Below are 24,685 nucleotides of genomic sequence, written 5' to 3'. Positions count from 1 at the left end.
CTTTATTTGTTCAGTTATGCATGCAAACGTAAACGTTTGGTCTTGGCAAGCTTTCGGTCTAGTTTTCAACAGACGTTGCACCCAATTTTGAGTGTCACTTAACTTCGACCTGTAATCAATTATTATCAATGTCAGGTTTTTGCGAGCTAGAATCGGTACAGAAACAACTGACCTTTAATATTGAACCAATCGTTTTTCCTGCTAATTTGTCCGTTTTGTCGTAGCCTGTGAGAGGCATTCGACACTGTCTGTGTAGGTGACATATTATCATATTGCAAACGTTAATATACATTTAGACACTATTAATTAGCAGAAGGTTTTTCACAATGTGCACGGGTGCAAGGATATAGAAAAATATCGAAATGGAACAGATCATTAACTTCAGTCATTGAATATGTGCACAATTCATATAAAAAATTATTCAAAAAGGTTTCATACATAAAGTCTACTTTTTGTTGTTTTGACTTTGGTTTTAGTCCTCCTCTTTGATTAAATAATTGTAAACGTGAAAGTCTATAGTCTTAGCATTTTTTACGAAATATTCATGTTGATGGAGAGAGAGAAAGAGAAAAAGAGATAAGCGAAAATGCTTATTTGACCTAAATATAAACGTACATCTTTAAATGACATACGAAATATATATTTTCTAATTATTCAATTGATAATAAAAGATTTCTCTTATTTGAAACTAAACAAACTGGATCAACCTAAACTTTTAGATTCACTGACTAGTTACTGCTTCAAAAATTTTTATTTCTTATTTTCCTTTGCTGGAAGCCATTGTCGTGATAAAATAATGTAAACAACTCATACTCAAGATTATCTGTAACAGAAACGAAACCCAATAACTGTGAACTACTTTTTCTGGCAAAGAATACTACTTCAATAGAAGCCTATATAAATTAAGTTTTATAATTGCATATTTAAGAGGATCGGAGAAATGAAAGTTTTGCCAATGAACTTTAATCAGTAATAATGATAATTAAAATGCAACTGGAACATGAGGAATGATAATTATTTTTCCATCTAAATATTCCGTTTTATCTCTCGCATACCACCTTTATCTTATATTGGAGATGAGTCTATTGTCAAGGAAAGGACAGAACTATTCTGAAAATATCGCTAGTACAATGAGTGTTCGGCATTTACATCTCCTGATGATGATCATACTATGTATTAAGATTAGGTTTCAATGCAATCTACCAAAAACTGCAAGAGCTTTACAAATCATATACTGCATCCAACTGAAACCCAAAAAGAACATAATTATCAAAATCTAACAGACGCACAAATTGCTCGGTATTTACATCTTAACCTATTGACTATAATATGCAAAAATTTCATAGCAATCAAGAAAAATGAGTCACATCAAGGTCTTCAATATAAGACCAAATTTGTTTTTTACTGTTGAGTGTTGAAACCATATCTGATATTAAGCAATACGATTTTATAATCAGCCATTGTCGCAGCTATACTGAAATAGAAAATTGTAACCATTTTCACTTGGACAAACTAGATGCTATTTTAAGACATTTCCTAAAATCCCGCTCTTGATATGACCAACCATTCAGGAGAATTAATAGCAAGAGTTTAATTTAGTTCATGATCGTAGCCAAATTTGAAGTTTGATCTGAACTATTTTTATTCAGGACCAGCTTGATATCATAATTATTTTGGTGAAATCCCTGTGTAGATATAGCTTTTCGCTCAGGAGAAGTGAAATATAAAACATTTGCGACGGTTGCCTTGCCAGCCATATTAGAGGTGAGATTATCACCATTTTATTTAGAACGGACCAGACATCATAATGAGAATTTCCTGAAAGTCCATGGTAATGTGACCATTCATTCTCAATGGTAGTAACAACACGATGTTTAAAATTGCCATTGCATATGTAAAGCTTCGTTGCTATCCTGCAAGTCGTAGTGTGATAGAGTAGAAATAGCAAGCTTGTACTAATGGACAGATGGACGAAAGACAACGGAGGATAACGAACAAAAGGGTCATGAATTAGCTACTCTGGTAAACGGTTAGTAGAGCGAAAATCAGTACAACAAGTTGAATCCACAAGTCTGTCTTACACCGCATAAAGATGCAGGTCACAAAAGAATGATAAATGTAGCAAGCATTGAGGGGGTACAATGATATGTCAATATGCGGATCTTTACCTCCTTAACACATGCAAAGTTTAATGACGACCCTGTAAAACAAATAGTAGTTGTGTTCACACCTTTCTCTTATAGTCTACATCCAGCTCCATGTCCTCCCACTAGTGTGGAATAAAAAATGTGAGACTAGATTGTATTCACAAAATTTTATCCCAGGCTGCAGTTATCTATAAGTCATAAAAGGCAATAACTCTAATTGACACTCATTTGTTCCCATATCCATTTTAGCATAATAACCATATTATTCAGCACATTTCATAGGTGTTCTAACTAGATTATGTGCAGACACAATGATTCCAATAGACACCACATCTTTAGAGGCTGTACCATACCACCTTTTCGATAATAAAATTGAAAAGTCTCATGTAAACATATGCAACATATTTTTAAAAGATACAAAAATGCAATCTAAAGCATCTGCTATATTTTGCTTTATGTTACGACTATTAAGAAAGTGTTCTAGATCATCAAAATGTAAGAAGTTTCCCAATGATAAAGATACCGTTTAATTATGACTGAGGTTTTTTAGGCGAGAAAATCGTTAAGAATTATAGAACATGAACCTTCCCGATTAAATACTACAGTTGTTAACGTGATAATACATGATGGTCTTTCATAAGGGAAAGTACGTTGGATATAAAACACGTGAATTCAAATTAATGCCAAAACCGATGGGGACTTTTGTCTTTCTGCATGGGATGATAGTATTAATAGTGATAGTTTTTGCCAATCAAGCGTAAATAATGCATCATAAATGAAAATAACTATACTAATATGTCCCAAATATAAAGAATTGCTTTAAAATTACTAAAAGGACCAACAAAATTTCGTTTTTGTTTAACAACTTTGGAGCCTTTCCAAAGAAAGTTGAGTCATATAGCTGCAGTATTTGGTTTGGATTTCTTTGGATGCTGCACATGCGCCGTAGACATTTTCTTATAATGAAAAAGAGTATTGGAAAATAATGAAATAATATTAATGAAAAGAACCATTCACATAAATTTCCTTTAGTTATTTAAAGGAACTATTCATTAACAATGGTAATGTAATAATCGTATACCAAGTTAATAATCAAACATAGACTACTGACCACCCACATCATCACAACTAAGTGATGAAGGACCTTAAACTTGACGAGGGGTGGTAGGTCTTCAGGACTTTTTATTTTAGAAAGCTGGAAGAAACACTACATATCACTCTTTCTACAAAGACCAGGATATAACAAAGATGAAAGAAAAAACTGAATGGTGTTATAATTACCTCCTGAATAGGAATGGAATGAACTTTGACTTGCATCAATAGCTACGGAAATCGGACCGATGGTAGCAACAGCTTTCTGTAGGGTTAATTCATTACCACTCTCAATATCTACACAGCCAGTATCCTTTGTCACTACCTTGGAGGCATCATAATTACAGCTATCATCCTGTTTTCAATCATAAAAACATAACTGAAGCTAAAAAATATAAATTTGGTCATTTGAAAACTTCACTGATGTAGAGTATTACATTTCATTGAATTTATTACTGGATGTTTAGTACATGAGTTCGTCTTAGGGTCTGATACTCTACAGGCCAAAAATGATTTCAATTTTCATCATTTTCACCACTGCAATTTGAAACCATCTCTGATACTCTTGAATAATAACAATCTTTCTGTAGATGTAAGACTGGCACTGATTTAATTTAGGACCAGTCAGACAGCATTTGAAGGCTATTGAAGAACCACCATGCTGACTTTTATCCATTCTGGAGTAACAACATAGTGGCCCTATTAGATGTCAGACCAGGGTTACTTTTATTTGTGACTAATTAAGCATCAATCAAGTCTCTTGGTGACAAATCCATGTCAAGATGTCTTTCTGTTTAGGAGTAAAAAAAAACAAGATTTTCATAATGGCTGCCAAATTCAGCAATCCTGGACATTTTTTTTTAATTATAAAACAAATTCGCGAGAAAAATATTAGTTGGATATAATTAGTCTTTGTAGTCTTAATCTTTAAAAATATTGTTTGTTTAACTTTGTGTATAAAAACGTATTGATGGTCGAATAAGAAAATTATGCCTGGTACCGGCTCCATGTAACAGTTAGAAAACTAAACTACTTGGTTGGGTCAGTTTTAACTGGGTTGGCTTTCTCCACTTCTATTGTGTCAGGTTTCGTAATCCACCTCGCTCACAATCGCTTTTCTCAACCATAAAACAACGGGTTTAGCTTGCTTTTTAATTTTTTTTTATTACTTACTGGTGGCGGAACCCAACCCGGCGAAATCAAATAATTTATCTTAAAACCCGGTAAGGACGGGTAATATTCTGGGCAGTGCAAAACTAAACCTAATCTGATGAGAGGGGCCGGGTATATTTCCATCCCTGGTACAAATATATATCAAAAGGAGAACGGCGGAAATACTGCTGATTTTACGATTCCAGTATTTTCTACTTTTCTTAAAAAATTTCAGTACACTTGGTATCATTGATGTAATGACTCCTTTTAGCTGTCGTAAGGTTACCTGTGTGTGTGTGTGTGTGTGTGCACGCGCGTGCGTGAGAGAGAGAGGGAGAAAACAAATTGTAATACCTTCCTTAACACGAAAACAGATAATGACAGAAGTGTAATGTTTATTCCAAGAAAGACAGCCTTTCATCTTTAAGAATAAATTCATCTGTAAAATCTCTTATTATAAAATATTAAAAACTCTTAATTTATTTATCAATACATGTAAAAGTGAGCTTTTTAGGTTATGAACTCCTGGCATGATTAAATTAATTTTGAAGATGATGCCAGCAATTCATATACTTTTAATATGTACAGCCACTGTCTCTAACTCTCAGAAACATTTTTGATTCTGCTTTCAATTTCAGTGTTACTAATGACTAATGTACCCAAGACTCAATACATATCGTTTAATTGAGCGTTTATAAAGATAACTTTATCATTAAACTCCTATTTGTTGAATTACGTAAACTCCAAACACCATAAGTCCATATCAGTTCATGTGCTAATGTAGAACGTGGATCCCACCATGAACCTGGTATACTCAGAGCTGATTTCCACGCTTAAGTGTAAGATATATTGCGTGATATATTGAACGGGGATAATCCAGTTCTACTGTAGAATAAGTCAGTGGCTAAACAGGGACAGTCTTGTACACACTATTAATAATATCCAGAATAAAATAAACACTATGCGCCATGTCTGCTCATTTACTTATGTTCAGCATGTTTCCACACCATCAACGTGTTACACCCAGTTCTACAGTCTGCTGTGTACTGTAATAATTGCTCAGTATCACTGTTCTGCACTCTATTCGTATTTCAAATAGAGTGTTCGACTATGACCCTTGTATTACGAGTGTTTTTCTTAAATTGTAGACCAAACATTTTTCAAAATAAGAACTTCCCAGATCAGCCGCTACCAAATGATTGTATAGATGAGACCCCATTTTTAAAGCAAAGTCATTTCTATCAATGGATCAGTACTGTTATACACACCGCGCCTTTACTTTTAAAAGTATATGTACAACAATGATATGCCAATTTTGCTTACTCGCATGTATTTCCTAATTGTTGATATCCCATTTGTTCTTTCTTCGCCTGTATTAGTTTAATGTCTATCACGTTCTGGTATACTTTGCGAAATCATCAATATAAATTGTTAAATTTCTCTTTTTAGTCCTATTTTCTATATTTGTAAACAAACTCTCCTGATAGAGGAACGAGTAATTGAATTATTGATTAATTGTTCACATGGGGGGGGGGAGGTGCGTGTAATACTAAAATACATACAGTGAGAGCCATTCCATCTAAATGTACATTGGTTACCCAACGAAGGCACGTGAATCAATGTCTCATCGGAAACATGCACTGTGACATACTCTCCTTGGAAAAACAACTTTAAAATGAAGCTGTATCACAATGCGGCGTGACCACAGAAAAACCTATGTTGAGCTATTTAAGGAAGGTAAGACAACAAAATTTACGTGTATACCTCGGCTGTGTATGGGTAATCCAGCTCGGTCTCTATACCATATTGCTTGACGTACTCAAAGGCCTGATCCATCAGACCGCCTTCGCACCCCTTGTTTCCGAAGGATGTGGAGCAATCCACCAGCTGCTGTTCACTAAAACTGATCAGATTACCCGTGTTACGGAAGTACTGACCCTCCAGAGATCCTGTCTGAGAGAGAGAACACAAATATAATATTAACTCTTTGTTACATGTTATAACAGCATTTATTAAGCAAGAAGAAAACAAAAATCTCAAACGAAATAACACTCTACTGGACTAAACGAATTTCCAGGATTTCCATAGAAGAACTTTTATCCCTTTAGCTATTCTTAGCGGAAACAATCTCAGATAATCGTCAGCGATAACAAATGTTTCAAGTTCAGCTCCTGTCTTGGATATATTGGATGTTAGATTGGCACCATTTTCTTTGAGGTCTCTCAGTAAAACACCAATTTAATATGACTGTCTATTTCTTTCGAAGACCAGGCTCTTTATAATGGCCTGTATTTCTTGAACTGAGGTCATCAATAATGATACTTACTGAAGTGAAGTTTACTGATTTAATAACTCCATATAGACAAGCGGTCAGCGTTTGTGTCATAATGTCTTACTTTTCGCTCCAAATAGTCTTCGTTAGCGAAAGATAATATCTTATTGCACGTGCATAGTCATGCAGCTCGGTTTCTTTGGACGAGTCGATCGAGGAGAGAAAACCCAAATTTATTTGCTGGTGACACGTTTTTACAACATAAAAATCAGGTTGCGTAATGAGAACGGCTGAGACATCAGAACTGAACAGCATATAGTTTGGATACAGAGAGTGTTCAGGTAGCTCACTCACCCTGCATTATAAAACTAGTGCCACCACGAAGCAAGTCTTGTATTATAACTGTTTCCTCAAGTTGGAAGAAAAGAACTCGAACTTAGAATAGTCGGCGAGACTGTGAGGACTTTCTCCATCGTGTGCTGAGAAGCCATATCATCTATCTTGGCGATCCCGGCCTACCGAGTAGCAGACACACATGGTCACTTCCGGTGTTTTCACCTAGACGAGAAATCGCCAAAGACGCGAGATCAAGTAGGAATGAAGTCGACACAATGTAGCATTAAACACTTGTCTGTCCACTTTATAATATAGTGAAAAAGATATATTGATGGCAGAAATAGCATTGTCTAGAGTTGCTAAATCTGAATAATACATATCAGTATGTGATTTGTAACAATGGGGTGACACTATTGTGGATAATTGACTCACCAAAGTAAAAGGGTCTTACTTTACCGGGATCGATAATTTTATCCGTAAAACGCCTATAATGTTCGTAATGTCTGAAGACTGTGGTAAGATTCTGAATGACGGACTGTGGTCATCGTCATCCACATCCATAGAAGATTGGCATTATAGGTCGGATTGATTGTTGGCGGAAATATGTTTTGTAGGAGCCTTCGTATCTTAAATGCCAAGGCATGTAGGTCGTATCCCCATCGTCGACGGAGCAATTGTACTAATCCTGTACACTCGGAGTCAAGTGGTACAACATTCCATTCAGTAACGAGAACAACGTATCATCAACGTACTTAGTTAATTTCCCTGTTGGATATGCAGTCCCACCAATCACACGATGTTCAGTACCGAACATCGAGGCGCTGTGGAATGATGGTCCAGCTGGTTTTTATAGGTCACACAGCTGCAAATGTAATATCAATTCGCTTTATGAAACATGTATGTTTCGTTCGGCTCGGCAGGAGGACGACTAAACAGTCTGCTGGGCGTAAGATGCCGTTAGAGTTGGTGCTTTCGAGACACATGGTCGGCAGGCCGATTTGCTAGTTCGAGATGGCAGAACATGAGCTCATTAACTGCACATAGATTGTCTGGACGGCTAGACTGGTTAGCAGTAGGCTGAGACGGCGTATGATGGACAATAATTGACTTGTGGTCTGGTCCGGCTGCCGAACTTTACTTCAATCCCGCACCTCTGGTATCCACAATTCCAAAGCCATGCACAAACCTGTAAAAAGACTTAAAAATATTGAGAGGGCGATTTTCGTCCAGCTCTTTCGCCGACGTCTTCGACAATAAGTCCTGTTGGACATTATTAAACATTCGCGAGTCCAATACTGAGCTGGAATCGCTCGTAGTGGATTCGACTGTCTGCGGTGATATTCGCAGTCGTCGCTGGCTATGGGTTTGTATTTTCATACTGGTGGAGGGGACATACCGACATTCGCTCATAAAAGCCATCAACGTTTCCGAAGTGGGATGGACGTTTCAAATTTGCTGCTACGATACTTTTTAGCATGCTAAGTTTTCGCGGCCGTTTAATTGTCATTTTAAACATTTAAACATTTTAAACTTAATTTAAATTTACCAGCGCGCGACTATTCCACTTGTGAAAATTGCCTATCACCGATCGATTTTATATGCATTGTACCAAACGGAACGATAAATGCAAAACTAGCAATAAAATGAACGGAGATCTCGTAAATGTTGTTCGTAAAATATTTAAACATCCAAATTTAATATGCGGCAGAAAAGATGAAAATTAAATGGTTGACGTAAGTATACATTTAGACGGATTCACTCTTGACATCAGACAAGACAAAGTAAATTGATATCATGGATATCGGTGGCCAGTTAAGTGGGTATAACCAGCAAGAGTTGTTTCCCTTGTTAATGTTATATTGATAGAGAGAATTTGATTAATCTTTCAGAAAGGCTGGATTCTGAGGGTATTTCATGGAGTAACCCTAATGTTAATGTGATCAGTAATCTATTTGGTGGAGAAATCTGAACTCGTTGGAAAACAAGTTGGATATGGACAGTTTAATATTGTTGAAAGGTTTAAAGGAGAAAATAAATATCAAGTTAACTCCCAACAAACTCAGATAATTACAGTCTAGACAAGAATTGTTATAGCCTCCGATACCAGGCCTCTGTCAATAGTTGATCACAAATAGTTCGGAAAACTGATCGATGTTCTCGATCAGAGATATTATTGACCGAACAGAAAACATTTATCCTGAAAATATTTATGGTCATGTTCTAGTGACCTTTGAATTAGCCAATGAAAATGCAGCCTGAAAAACCCGAAAGTGAATCAGATTGTTCGGTACACATTCATGCTCGTCATCCACTCTGCTCAGTCTATAAACGCGAATATATAAGACATCAATTGATTGGTTGATAAAATTAGCTATGGTAAAAACGTATCTTACCAGAACATGACCCCTAAGTGGTAGATGTCACATCTTTATGTATAATAGCGGAGATCTGATTTTAATCAGATTTTGTGTTTCTCAAACAATAGTAGACATACATTTTCTCATTCAGTTAGCATACACAACCAATCATCACACGGTACTTGATGCAATATTCTCACCGGAATTTATAAATCAATTAACTTACGTAATTGATAATCATCAGAGTCAGTCTCACAGTTGTTCAAATTATGTGCAAACGATTTATAAGGCATTCGTATAACAATCCGCCAACACACACATGTATCTTCACGATTTCGTCAGACGATCGTTACTCAATAACTTGACCGGAGAATTATATCGTCCATTGCCGATAAAAATATCGACATTATTCATTGAGAATCTTTCTTGTGTAGTAATTCAAACAAATATGTGCCTAAGTGTTAATTACTGGGTATTTACAATGAATAACAATAAACGGAAACGTTTACTAACTTTACTATTAAATATTAGTTTGGAAAATTGGATAGGATTAAATACATTGCCGAACAAACTAAATAAACAGAAGCTTGAGTTTACAATGTTCATAAGTAGACCATCTAAAATTGAAAGTGGAAAGAAGCCAAACAAAGAGAAATAGTGATCTCTATCTATGAAAGTCAAGGACTGAATAGAAAGAAAGCCACACTAGTGGGAGACAGGCAACTTGATACAATCCTATGTCAGTAGTTTGCTCTAAAAAGAACTGGAGGAATGATTATGTGTGAAAAGTGACACTTGTATTTTACTTATATGTTATTTGTATTTGATAATCATATTTTACAGTTTCCGTTACTGAGCACAATGGAAATTGTCATGTTTCTGGTGCAACAATTCAGAAATGCAACATTTTCTATAAATATACTTACCGCGCTAAATGCCCAGCACGAGCCACATTATAACTGAAAATGAACAGATAGCAAATATCAGCAACAGGTTTTATACAAAAATTAATACATGTAAAACTGACATAGGATGAAACCTCAGTCTTATTTCAAATCTTACTTTTTTAAGATTGGCAATAAGTAGCTTATTTTTTATCTGAAACATATACACAAAGCTTCATACATTTTTGTTATCATTTGGCGGAAAAAACGTCTCTATTACGCAATATGGATATGTTCTGACCATTAGGCTGAGATGTGTTCACGCGCCATAGAAAATAATTCTTTCTAACCATCCAACCATCCCCACTTAACAGGAATGCGGTTTTGTATGTATTACATACCGCACTCCTTTTAAACGCTTTCTAAATGCTTTCAACTTGAAAATAGTATTGAAATTACAACGAGTTGGAATATTTAAAATTTTGATTCACTGCATCTAGAGATATCAACACGCTGACGTCAGAGAAGGCACAAAATTTGTTCCAATCAGGTCGTCTGATAAAAACACACGGATTACACACCTGTATTGAATGCCAGATCAGCCGTAAAACATTAAATGTGTATGTAACGATACAGATGTACGTAACGATACAAAATCATGCCTGGCTGTTAGATTTTCTGATGACTCTTAAGTTATTGTTTAGGTAAATCACCAACGGATGCTGTCTGCTAGCTCAATTGGAAACACAAGTGTCATATTATATTAAATTAATTAACCTACGTACTCGCTCAAAAGACGAGTCAGGCTACAAACAACACAGACTATGCTATACCTTCACATAACGTACCAGCAAATGAGTCTCTATATTCTTTGGTTTTTTTTACAGATTAAATAACAAACTGCCCAGACCCAGATCTCTAAGTGCAATATCTGAATATGTGAGTAGTGAAGTTGGATACTTAAGCCTCAGTGGAAATCCCAGTCAAAAATTCGTGGGAACGTTTAGCGTCAAAGGAGATTTAAGATGGCGAATAAAGTGACTGTATAGCCTCACACATATTGGGACAGTATAGCGACAAGGGTATGGGACTGTTTAGCGACGATTGGGACTGACATGACGCCAGTTCCAATTGTCGCTAAACAGTCCCATGACGGTACTGGCCCTTGGCAACAATTTGGCAAGAGGCTGACCTCAATCGGACCAAACAGCGAGAGAAAAAGTAGAATGCTTGGCGGGACAGTACATAGAACTGGATAGACATAGACATACATACATACATACATACATACATACATACATACATACATACATACATACATTGATGAATACCAATCTATTACACCTAAAAAACATCAGTCAAGAGAACAAATATTTTCGAGACAATGGAGTTGCTCTGAAAAGGTCCGTTGTTTTTTTATGAACACCATCCCGTTCATGTAGAGGCCATTACATAGGTCTTCTTCTCTTCCTCAAACTTCTTCTGATTTAGCTAGAAAAAGAGGCAAGAAGAAGGAAACGACAGGAAGAAGAAACAGCAGCAGAGAAGAAACAATGTATAAAAGAGACGTAGAACAGTGAAAGTCAAGCAATGACTGTACTCTTAGACATTTTGACAGAGTTAATTAATCTGAACAAATATATCAGTCTTCTTTAAGACGACCCAAGAGAAAAAAACCTTCCCGAGCCAAACAACCCAACGCCACTACTACACCTGAGATCCCAGCCCTAGTGATTTCTACCAAATCATCGACAGTAGCAAGTCCAGAAATAGGTCTTGGCCGTGGCAAAGGCTTAAATCAGTAAAAGCTGATTGCTTCCCGTTTCTGAGTTTGTTTAAAAAGAACACACAACGGTCCTTCTAAGAGGCATCCAATTCTCTCGAAAAGGGATAGAATTCATTTTGCCAAAATCAATTAAAACTCAAAATCCCTTTTTTGCCTCAAGATGAACGTGTGAGTGCGTGAGTGTAGGTCCTTATTCTAAAATCAAAACCAAGAGACACTTACGTTTTCTGTCTGGTCTATTCTGGTTCAATCTATACAATCCAGTTCACAACACAGCACCACACTTTAAAACGTTCATAGACTTCTTCTGTGTCTTTGTTCATTCTCTATGTGTTTCGAATTGCTTCACTTTCACGGGATTCTCCTCTTCTTATTCACTTTCTCCTTGTATTCTTTTTTCTCTTTTTCCTCGTTCTGGACGTGTCTGGGTTTTTCCTTTTTGGAGGGTACCTCATCTTCTTTCTGTTCAGAACCCCTCTCTTCCTCTTGCGCGTGTTGTTTCTCCGCAGTCTGATGACCAATGTCCTTTCGCATGATAATGATAACAGGTATCTTGACGTTTCTCAATTCTGAAACCTGTCTTGTTTTTTTGACGGTCTTCACATTCTCTATTCTAATCCAATGCCCTTTCTTCTGACAGATGTAGCAAGGAGGGGGTGAAGTCCGTCGGCTTGTCTGAAGAAAACTTTCGTATGACACCTCCCTAAGCCTAAGGTCGACATATGTTGGCTCTTTCACCGCTCTGGCAGAATTGAGAGTGAAAAGAATACTGGGAGGGAAGACACTGACCCTTTATATAGGGACGACACTGGCCTGACATGTATATAAGGACCCATAGCTTTTAAAATGTAGTCATTTGACTTTTTGCAGTCAAGATGAAACTATCGCATCATTTCGTGGAGAAAGGAGAAGACAGTAAAGGCAGAACGGTTACCTTTCACTCGCAAAGTAGCTTAAGTCTTGGCTCAAACTCATGCCAGCGATTTTGAAGATAACATGAGTAAACCAGATCCAGACCCAAGGAGTCTACAACAAACCAAAGTTTACCACCACCACTATTAAACCCTGAAAAGTACTACCACATTCGAGAGACGGAAATGCCTTCCTCTAATAAATATAGAACCACAGCCTACATGTACAGGGTAAATTTTAAAGAACTCAAGTCCGACGTACCGTTTTAGAACTAGATGGTTTCATGACGAAGATGTGGGATTCTTTGTTAACCACACTGAACCGATAATGTCAAGCCAAAGAAGACGAAGACGATCGCTTGAGACTTTCCATTCATCACGACAGTCTGAAGGTCCCCGTTTGGATCAAGTTTAGAAGCCCATCAGAATTAGCTCATTCCAATGTCATTGACAAGATTCAACTCGTGCAAGAATCCATCGACAAGTTTCACATCACCGATGGAAAAGCAACATTGTTCATGACTCACGTGTTTCTTACGCAAGGGACCGGACGCAAAAAGGTGTTATTGGTGGTCGACTTTCGCAGCACGAAAAAGAACTTCGTCCAAATTAACAGCCATTAAGAACAGATGGATTTATAACGTGCCATCGTGGTGGGACGAACGTATGCCGACAAGAACGACAATCGGACATAGCCAAACAATGAAGAGAAGCAGAACTTTTGTTACAGAAAGCGGGACTTTCCCAATACACACGCTGTGGCATTCCTGAAATGCAAAAAGTGCAAGACGTCTTGGCTCCACGCTACATCTTGAAAGTAAACCCTCAAGAAGTGCGTGGACCTCTGTTGTTTCGAGGCAAAACTTTCAAAGATGGAAGATATATTATATTATCTCGATGAACATTTCGATACCAATACCTGTTTCACTGCATTTCTGGGATACAGTTATTAATGCGAGAAATGTGACTACGGCTATAACAAACCGAGAGCAACATAAGCATTGTGGATCGAAATGTGAGGGATGTTTGACGTCTAAGGACACGAACGAGTGCATTGACCAACTTCTCGCCGCACTTTTTTCGGCCCTACCTATTCCCAACAACATCTGAAGACACAAGGTACCCAGTGGAAAAGTGCCTGCCAACTCCTGAGATTGCGTACTACTTGTGGACAAGGCATGCGTACAAGTAATGCCAAGGATCACGTATGTCTAGAAAGAAACGATGTCACATTTGTCACCAAATCGTGGACTTGGAATACGAATGCTACATTCAAAAATACCATTCCGAACATCAAGAGGAAGATGACCAGAAGAAAGGCAATTTCATCCTTTCGATTTCGAATACATGTTTGAGACCGTATTCACGATCATATTTTCTGCGTGGCTCATCGAGCGTGCAAGAAGTGCATCCAAGAGTCTATCTTTAGTCATTGTCCTCACTTCAGCAAGATTCCTGGAGGACGTGAAAAGATCTTTCTGGGACCGATCACACTGCCCAATTTCGCCCAATAGATCTTAGACCCCATCTACAAGACGTGGATCAAGAGGACATCGAACATTACGGAGATTGTCATCACCATGCCACGGTGGTGGCTCACAATTTATTGGGATACGATGGACAAAATGTTTTCTGATACCAAAATACCCAACGTTGGACGTATGTTTGCTGTATCATTATGTGTGCAAATATTGTCACTTTTCCGCAATTTCTGACGTAACACATCGATCAGGATAACATACGACATTATGAAGGATTTATCTAGTGCAAAGTCTTGCCTCCCGCGGACTTGTACCATCCCGTTTTACCTTTCCATTGCCAATGAAAACTGATGTTTCCCTTTTGCCGTACTTGTGCCGAAACGTGTAACCAGCACCGACCTTGTCAGCACACCCAGTAAGAACCAGCCCTGACTGGAACGTGGGTCAGCGTGAAATTGTTTAAGGTTCTGTACCTGGGATACCAACTGTTAGAAGTGTACGAAATTTACCACTTTCCCAAGACAGAACAATACCACAAAGGTGACGAGACTCAGGAAGGCATTTTCGCAGATTACGTGGATGCTTTCGCAGGAAGGCATTTTCGCAGATTACGTGGATGCTTTTTTGAAACTGAAACAAGAAGCCCGCGGATATCCCTCCAGGTGCAACACTCCTAAAGACCAAAAGAAATTCGAAGAGAAATACTGGGAGCGGGAAGGCATCCCATTAAGCCACGTGGAGTAAAACAAGGAAGGCAATCGTTTGATAAAGTGCTGATAAGTCGCTTGTAAAGCAAAATGGCATAACGACCGTGTTTACCCAAGACGGATTATTTGACAGAACTTTCCCGTTACTTTCAGATGCTTCACGAGAAAACCAAATACGTGAAACACGTGGACGTCGTTCGTGAGGACTAGATCTTAATCAATTACGAAGAAGAACTGGACTTTGTAAAAGCTGACGAATTAGGAAATGTGATCATTGCGGCCTACATGAGAGCCCAAGTTCGCTCACAATTGTACGAGGCGTTACACCAATTAAGAGATCGTGTGCTGTATTTTGACACGAACAGTTGCATCTACATCGATCGCCTGGGTCAAAGTCACCCTGTCTTCAAACGAGTCCGTTTAGCATCCTGGACGGATGAGTAAACTAACGACAAGATTCTAAGTTTTGCTTGAGGCGGTCTCAAAACTTACGGCTTCGAATAACGGAACCCCGAAAGAGAAGTGCACACGGAGTGAAAGTGAAAGGATTGACTCTCAATCATCGAACCAGTCAAGTGGTGAACTTTGGGATGTTGAAAGAAGCCTTCCAATGTGGAGAGGATCAAGATTTTAAAGTGACCACTTACCAACCTCACAAGATTGTACGTTTAGCTACACACCAAATCGGCAGTCGACCTTTGTAAAAAGTGTATCAGTTCGTGTACCACAAGCGAGTGCGGATTCCCAATCACTTCACTTTACCTTACGAACATGTCGGTATAAAAAACACGGTTGAAGAGGATAGTCACCAACAAGAAGGATGATTTCAACACAGCAAGAATCGAGTGAGAGACCCTCTTAGAACTCCAAGTACAAACCATGCTATTTTCCTGTCTTGTTGCCTGACTATCTGATTGCGCCAGGCGATTGGAAACGTTTAAAAACAATAGCCCACGGATATAACAAGATTAGCTACTGCGAATATTTTGGGCAAAAACAGGATTTGTCTACTTGCAACCTGAGACTGGATTGGGATACAAAGTACAATGCGAATGGATCGATGTATCTATAAAGATTAAGCTATTCTAGAACATAGTCAATGGTCAATGGTCACCGCACTGTCCTTATCTTTCTATGGCTTTTCCATCCATCACACTACGGTACAAGTATGATGGTATCTTATAGAAGTTAGTACATCAGTCCAGGAAAAATAAAAGGAAGATTTCCAAAACTAGGAATAGAAAGGAAACGATGCATAAGCTTGAGATTTCATTACGATTAGTATATAAGGGACAACGTCCAAGACCTATATTTCATTATAACTAGCAACACCAAGCGAGAAAGATGAATCCTTTTAAACAGCAAGTATCAAGCGAGATGAAACTTGATTGCGACGCTGTGCCTTGCGATTGCAGGGATGCCGTATGCTGTGACCTCCGCGATTCAGTACCACATCATGGGAATTTTACTATGACTACTATCACTACACCTACCATGGAAAGTGATGATGTGCGTGTCAATGCTACGGATGCAAAAGCGATTCCACTCGTTATCGTGGATTCTTTACTGGTTTTCATGGTGGTTGTCAACTTTCACGTGAGACCACACAGCTACCACCCTACGGATGTCATCCAACCCCAAGTAAGCTCCTGCCACTGTACCGTCATCAAAATGAACATGTGAAAGACGAATATTCGTTCCATGTGCGTTTGCCTGAATACTGCGACTGTAAAAGTTGATTCCAAACGTTTCGAGGAAAATGGCCTAGACATCGGGGACGACCTACCTCGGAAGAATTAGCCAGAGCAGGATTTATCTACTTGGGAAAAGGGGATAAAATCAAATATTTCATTTGCGGTGTGTCACGAATGGGAGCAGAAAGATTCGGCTTACTTGGAACATGCTCGATGGTCTCCGGATTGGCAAAACCAAACGTACTTTCGACCAAGGTTACTTACCCAACTGGACCACTGAATATTTTCGTGTCACTGGACGAGTGCGTGTCCGTCATCCTGCTGTCTACAAATTGGAAGACATGGACGGGGAACGTTCCACGTGATAGATAGTAATGTGGCTCTTGTAAGTTTTGACGACGTGGATGATTTCCTTCAGGTCTGATTTTGACATATATAAAGCGAAAGCGTTCGCCAGTCTGACTAACCAACATTGACATATCAACTTTGAGAAGGTGAGTGACAAGAATAGCAAAAATGTTGAAGTTCCAAATGCATCTGGGATATGCCAGGCGTATTTTAGATGGATTGGCTATGGAGGCCACAGCCGAAGCAGCTATGGTTGAAGAAGAGGAGAAGGAGGACATGATAAATAAAGAAGAGGAAGAAAGGAAGAGTGTGATCCTGCCTCACCTCATGTTGAGACCTCTGTGTGAAGTCTAGCCTGAGGCGAGGGCACCTCCATGGCCAGTATCAACCTGTACCAGCACCACAGCCACTACCAGCAGCACGACCTCATCATCCACGGGTGTGGCATAGAAGAAGGAAGGAAGTCTCCACCAAACCCAGAAACGGAAGATTCTGGAGCTGAAACCAATCAAGTAGCATCTGCACTCCCACGAGCAAAACTAAACTGGGAGAAAGACTGCAGCCGGCGATGTGTCTGTGGCCCCGGACCAGATCAGAGAGATGACATCATTAAGAAATTTGCATTTGGAGTTCGACAACAAAAGCCCTTCTCAGGGCTACCCAGATATCTAGAAAAGAGAGATTATTCAAGTAGCCTATTGCTGTGAATGTGGAGTAGTGTGATTATAAACACTCACTCCTTTCCTGATATGTGTGTGTGTGCTTGTGAATTTGTGTACGTTCGCGTACGTTTGTGTGTATACGTGTATGTGTAATTGCATGCGTGCGCGTACGTTGTGTAGATAGTATAGTTTTTATTCTCCTTCCCGTGTGTGAACAGTAGAATTGTGGATTTGTTAATTCCTCTTCAGGTGTGTGGATAGTATATTTCGGGTGTGTGTTTTTTTTCTTTTCCCGTGTGTGGATAATATGTTTTTATTTTCCTTCTTCCCGTGTGTGGATAGTATATTTGTGTTTTTTGTCCTCTTCCCGTGTGTGGATAGTAGATTTGGTTCTTTTATTTCCTCGTCTCGTGTGATGATAGTAGATTTTGTTTCTCTTATCCTTCCCATGTATGGATGGTAGATTTGGGGCTTGTTTTTTCCTCTCCCCATGTGTGGATAGTATAGTGTGTTTGAATGCGTTTGCGTAGGTTTATGTGGGTAGTAGATATTGTGGGTCTTTCCCTTTCCCTTCTGTGTGGATAGTACGTAATACGTGAAGTGAGTGTAAGGAATGTTTTCCTTCACGTCAGTGCTTGAAGTATATACACTTCAGTGTTCATCATTCGTGCCTTTCAACCTTGAATAACAAACGAAAATGGCTAGCAAACATATGTACAAGATATTAAAGTTGCAGGAAGTCGTGCCTATGATCTACATGTTTTGAAAATATAAATTAATAATTTGAAAAAGGCGAAGATCAGCTCAGAGAAATGATTAAAGAAGAAAACTAAGATAAAGAAGACATAGAAGACAAAGAGAGGATGAAAGCATGTAATGAGAAGATAGAAACTAAAGACCAAAATGAAAAGAGGAAGTAATATACGATAGATAAGAAGGAGAAAGAGGTGCAGGAGGTAAAGGAGAAGAAAAAGAAGAATAAGGATATCATGGGGAAGATAAGGTGTTGTTGGAAGAAACCAACACATTAGACGAAAGAAGAAACCCAAAGGCTTTTTTCAGGGTCACTCAATTGCCTCGGAAAGATATATTTATTCTCTCTGCCATATATATGTATATCTTTCTTTGTCTATGTCTATCCAGTTATATGTCCCGTCCCGCCAAGCGTTTTAGCTCTCTTTTCCCGCTCTTTGGTCCGATTCAGGTCAGCCCTTTGCCACATTGTTTCCAATTGCCAGTACCATGACGTAAATGCCAATTGTCGCTAAACAGTCCCATATCCTTGTCGCTATAATATCCCAATATGTTTTTAGGCTATACAGTCCCAATATTCCCATGTTAAATTGCCCTTTAAAGCTAAACGTTCCCACGACCTTTTTGTCTTTGATTTCCATTGAGGCTAAAGTATTCCACCTCACTACTTATGTGCCGTTTGCAAATGGACTAGACATATACATGCCACAAACATTTCCACCGATACTTTTCTTAGTATACTTCAATAATGAAGAAGCCATAATTCCAACCTTACTTATAACTCTAGGTCAATAAAAACTACCGTAATGCTCTTTACAAAAAGTGAGTAACACTACATGAAGGTGGAATTTGCTAATATGCTGGTTTAGTTAGAAAGATTGACACGCATGCGAAATACACGAGTTGCGATTGGTCATCTGTGTGGAATTTAATTATCTGCTTGGCACTGACATGATACTTAATCAGGTGAAAAGCTGCAATTTGACATTCGCTGTGTTAAGGAGTTACTAAAATCAACAATTATTTCACTATTATGGACAACATTTTTCAATGGTTTTTAAGTTAAAAAAACTGTTAAATCAAATCGTCCTTATATCAGTGCAGATTTGACTTCAAAAATAGTAATTTCAAGTTACCCTTTTAAATTTGCGTATACATACATACATACATACATACATACATATATATATATAACCAAGTAAGTTGATATGCACTGGCTAGGTTCACTTCCACATGTCAGCGTGTAACGTAAACATTTAATCCTCGTTTAGTTCATAACTTCATCCTTTTTTTAGCATTGAAATTTGATATGGATCATTTTCCATATTCTGTTAGAAACTGTGGCTAATATCTGCTATTTGCTATGTGGGAAAGATAATAAAATGACTTACTATTTTTGCATAAATGAGTTGATAATGACTCGTTAATATGTTATTTTATTACGGCGGAGAATTGGGCACGAATCCAGTTGCCCTTGAAAATCAAATATGGTGCAAGAATGTTCTCAATTAATCCAGCATGATTTGCTAATGTTTTCAATTAATCCAGCATGATTTGCTGTCTACAAACGTTTACCAGCACATGGGATTCGAACTCAAAAGTTTTCAATATGAAACCGTTATATGTACATGGCTATCATCATGAACGAATTAAGTGATTTTCTGTTCTTTGTTCCAGCAAATGTTTTCACATGACACAGTGTATAACCACTGTAATGTCAATGTACCTGGTTCTTCACAGGTGTTACGTATCCTTTCTCTCTCCAGTCGACTGTATCAGACAGCATCACGTTATGTGGGGGTTGGAAGGTACTGCAGGTACTGCCTGTTAGATTGACTCTCATCATTATACATCCACTATGCAGTGTATTAAACTCTTCTGATGTCTACAAAAGAGAAACTTAAAATCGTTGGATGGGTAAAGTGCATAGCTCTGAGTGGTGATATTGAATGCATCTAACCCTAGAATGTTTGGTCCTAAAAGCTAACAAGGTTTTATGTTAAAGAACTTTGTGCATTTCCCACAAGATACTATTTCTGTTAACTGTTCAAAGTCCAATTCGAATCTGATCAGCAATGTTAGTTTTCATTATTTGAAGATGAAATACACTTGAGAAGATATCAACAGTTCTCCTACATCTTTTCAGTCTGACACGAAAAAGAGTATTGTTGAAAAGCAATTATGAAGACATATTTAGTTAGTTAGTGACATTCTGTGTGAGAAGATTAGTAAATTTTCCTCAGCAGAGCCAAATTGATATAACTTTTTCACCAGGCTTATTTACCATCACGGTCCACTATTTAGGCCCCAATGTCTTGAATATACCGATATGATTTATGTTTCCAGCCTTAAATAAACATTCGATCATGTAATTTCAAATTGCATCACTCGAATGACACATTTTCTTAACACACTTATTTAATTAAGATAGTTCAGGATAATCATCCACTGTCGTAGCCATTTTTTGTTATACCGGTTTTGAACTAAATGCTGTTGAGCCACCTTCTATGCAAGTTCTACCTTTACGCAAATATAGTTATGTGATCAGCCTTCGTGAAAATAATCTCTAAGTAGTATGTACTGTCTGTTAGCCGTTTTCACTATCAGCTGAGCAGTTGTGAGGCATTTCAATTTTCAAGTTCGTAAAATGCTTTATTGATCTTTTAGTAAAATTGATACACAATTGTACAAAAAATGTAAAATTGTTCAGCAGCCTGCTACGCCATATCGTCTACCTAAACACTTTACCTGCAATGTGTACGGATTCGGATTCAGATATGGAATAGTTCGATACATAATGAAAGGTATCCTATCCTTGAACGAAACATCTTCCGTATTGCTATCTTTAGCCTAGACTCAATTAGCAATAGGTAAGGTGGGGGTGGAGGTGGGATTATGTACACGTCAGAGGACACTATTACAACCTATTATTTTGTTACGGGTGTTATAGTAATAGCATTAGTAGTAATTATTGATGTTGTAAATATTGCTGTGAATGATATTTTCTGCAACATAATAGATTTAAAATTGCATGTCAGAAATGCACTTTTATTTGAACAAGAAACAAAAGGATAAATGGTTTTTAATGGAACAGATTAACATATTAGTGTATAACTTTAATTATAATGTCTCTGTCTTGACTCCTTAAGGATTCATCCGTTGCAGTTAGCCAAATTAGAAATCATACAGTTTTGATTCTCTTCTTATATCCATTAATAACTTTCTGTTCCATTTTATCCACACCCGAAATTCGTTATCAACAAAGAACCTGATCAAACGATTGTTGAGAACCGGGCTATCCGAGAGGTTACTTGTTTCTTTAAGCAATCTGATCATAAGATGGCACTTAAAAGATATGAAGAAAAAAAAGTGATATATGATACAAATTCATTGTCTGTAAAGAGAAGAGAATGTTTCCGCATAGCTTTTTAAACTTTTAACCACACATTGAGTTTCACTAGTGTATGTTCGCAAATAAAGCCTTCAAATCATGCACAAGGCAGCTAAAGACAGAATGAAGGATGCAGGGTCCAACGGCAAGTTTACTTGGCCTTTTTCCAGATGAGTTTATTTAAAAGGTTTCTATATTATGCTCAATCATTAGAAATGACTTTACCAGATCTGAAAATTGGTTTATTCCCAGCCAGTAACTTATCTCTCCTTGCTTGTATTTCTGGTTGTGGATTTCAATTTTCTTCACATTCGCAGCAAAAACAGACTGTCGATATATTTCAACTTCTGTGTTCTCGTACTGCTTGTCTGGAATGACAGAATTACCAAAGAAAGACACTACAGATTTGTCATTCCAAAGACGTTTTTGGTAAATAGAAGCTGTAAATAGACCCTGCCCCGAGTAGAATTTCTAAATTTATCAAGACCAACCCATCTCATATAAACATGTTCACAGTATTTTTGTGTGGATTTTTTTAATGCAAACGTGCTTTTATTCGCCATTAAATATCCCCAACAGGCTTTTGATTCTTTACAATTTATGTGCATATTTCTCCATGTTCCAACAAATATCATGACATGTGCAACATAAACTCGGAATTATGGTGTAAAAATGATCAATTATCTTCTCTAAAGGAATCATCAGAATCATGATGCAGCAGTATTAACAAGACTATTTCTAAAGACCATTCTTTCATTTTAGGATTCGCAGTAGCTCAACTGATAAAGCGTCAGACTGTAAATCCATTTCTATATTGAACGAAGTAAGAAGCGTCGGAAAACATGATGCTAGTAAGATTGTTTGTTTAGAAGGAGTGGTATTGACAATATTTACAAGACTGGACACACACGTGCTGTGATAGGTCATTACAAGCGTGTTGACTTAAAATCTACGTGTCACTAAACTTTCAAGTCGGTCATCTTGTGGTTTCTCACGTTTAACAGGCACTTGGAGTACCCCGTCGTATCCAGTTTGCAGACTTCCATTTCACTGAGTCAAATTATAATCAAAGTTTATATTTTATTTTTATATCAACTTTACAGGTTCTTTTTTATCTGGAAGGTCGTAACATTGGGTGCCATAACTGTTTTCTACGCTCGTGTTAATACACGGCAGTTTCCAATCTAAAGCTACTGGACACGTCTGATAGCATTTTCTGTCAACATGATTAACGGTGTACGGTTGGAGCCATTGAAATATGATAAGAAAGGTTACAAAAATAAAACCATGTACTGTGCAATTTGTAAAGTCTAACAACTGATAAATGGTCAATATATACATATAAGATATATCTAGTACGTGTAACATTTCCGGTGTTTGATTCCTATATTTACAAAATGAATAATATATTTTTAAATTTGGGATTAAAAACATCATCTTATTTATTTTTCATTTATTTATGTGGTAAAGTATAACGACTCTCTCTCTCATTTACAATGGGTTCTTCAGTTACATTCGCGAAGGCAGACTGGTAGTTACTCATACAAAGTGAGTTTAATATTTAAAAACAAGCACACAATGGTTTCTAACGATTAATTTTTTCCCAAATTCAAGTAATTAATTCTGCATATTTGACAAGAGAAAAGACGATGTACGTTCTTTTGTATTAACATACTGATTAAGCATATGTAAGTGCGATTCATCCATTATTAGTATTCATCTGTCATAATATCTGATGCAAAACGCTCATGGGAGTCAAGATCTGGGAGATATATGACAAAAGAATACAGGAAACCTGCAATTCTAGGCCAAAGGTGAAAGACTGGTCCATGTTTTCCACACTTTGACTATTTCACTTATATGCAACTGCCGGCATCAGTACTGGGGACGTACATTGAATACAGAATTTAGTACGGACTACTATTAAATAAGGTGACAAATTCTAATGTTTTAGTCTCTTCGTCTTTAGACTTTTAGTCGGCAACTAAAGTTTTGGTTATCTAAAGAGAATCAGTGACAACATTTTATATTGTATGGGCATGAGAGCACATATGCACATGGTAGTTAGCTGATGAGAATTTCATACTCCAATAGCCTTCTGGTGTGGTAATGAAATTCTATTGAAATAGCTTTAAAAAGCAGGACAACTGAGAATAATCAATTAATCAGCCCTAGTTTTCTCAGTTCAAGTTTAATCACTTTCATCACGTAATGGCATTATGTTGAGTGATTTAAGCAAAGCGCATCCGCCATTGATTATCTTCATGTTGAAAACGAACCCTGCTAGTGTTGTTTGATTCAATTGCCTAAAGGTAATTTCATAGATATTATAAAGAGAAAACATAAGCTGAAAATAAATGGTCCATAAATAAAATAAATGTCTTTAAATGATTAAGTATATATCCCGAAAAACAATCCAGCGCTGTTAACAGCAAGTGGATGGATTATATAGTAAATTCACTTCAGACAATGGTCAATGAAAGGAAACATGCTCTCAGTGACACAGCAAGTAGGTCACATGGTGTAGATTAAGTGGTTTCTTCCCATTTTGATAATCAGATATTGTGTGACAATGATACATAAGAGTCACCCAAATATGACTAACTTACATGAAATTGCTTACTACACTGATTTGTCATCGATGCATGACGACTAGTCAAATATATTCTCCACCTCAGAATAAATACAAGTGTCCCTGCAAAACATATTAAG

General features: G+C 37.5%; 1 protein-coding gene across 1 annotated transcript in view; it reads right to left on the bottom strand.

The window, feature by feature from the left end:
- LOC149797248 (procathepsin L-like) overlaps nt 1-23,804 on the bottom strand; it is a 40,783-nt gene extending 16,979 nt beyond the window's left edge. Inside the window, exons 1-5 of the mRNA XM_089960735.1 lie at nt 23,762-23,804; nt 22,199-22,341; nt 20,309-20,467; nt 6,156-6,344; nt 3,429-3,594 (exon numbers count right to left, since the gene is read on the bottom strand). Of these exons, the coding sequence (XP_089816861.1) occupies nt 3,429-3,594; nt 6,156-6,344; nt 20,309-20,467; nt 22,199-22,341; nt 23,762-23,804 (700 nt within the window). The remainder of the gene's footprint in view (nt 1-3,428; nt 3,595-6,155; nt 6,345-20,308; nt 20,468-22,198; nt 22,342-23,761) is intronic.
- Between the last annotated feature and the right edge of the window lie 881 nt (nt 23,805-24,685).

Source organism: Sinohyriopsis cumingii, chromosome 6 (assembly GCF_028554795.1).
Source record: "Sinohyriopsis cumingii isolate HCF-2022 chromosome 6, ASM2855479v2, whole genome shotgun sequence".
NCBI classification, from domain to species: domain Eukaryota; kingdom Metazoa; phylum Mollusca; class Bivalvia; order Unionida; family Unionidae; genus Sinohyriopsis; species Sinohyriopsis cumingii.
This window is presented reverse-complemented; position numbering and strand designations above follow the sequence as displayed.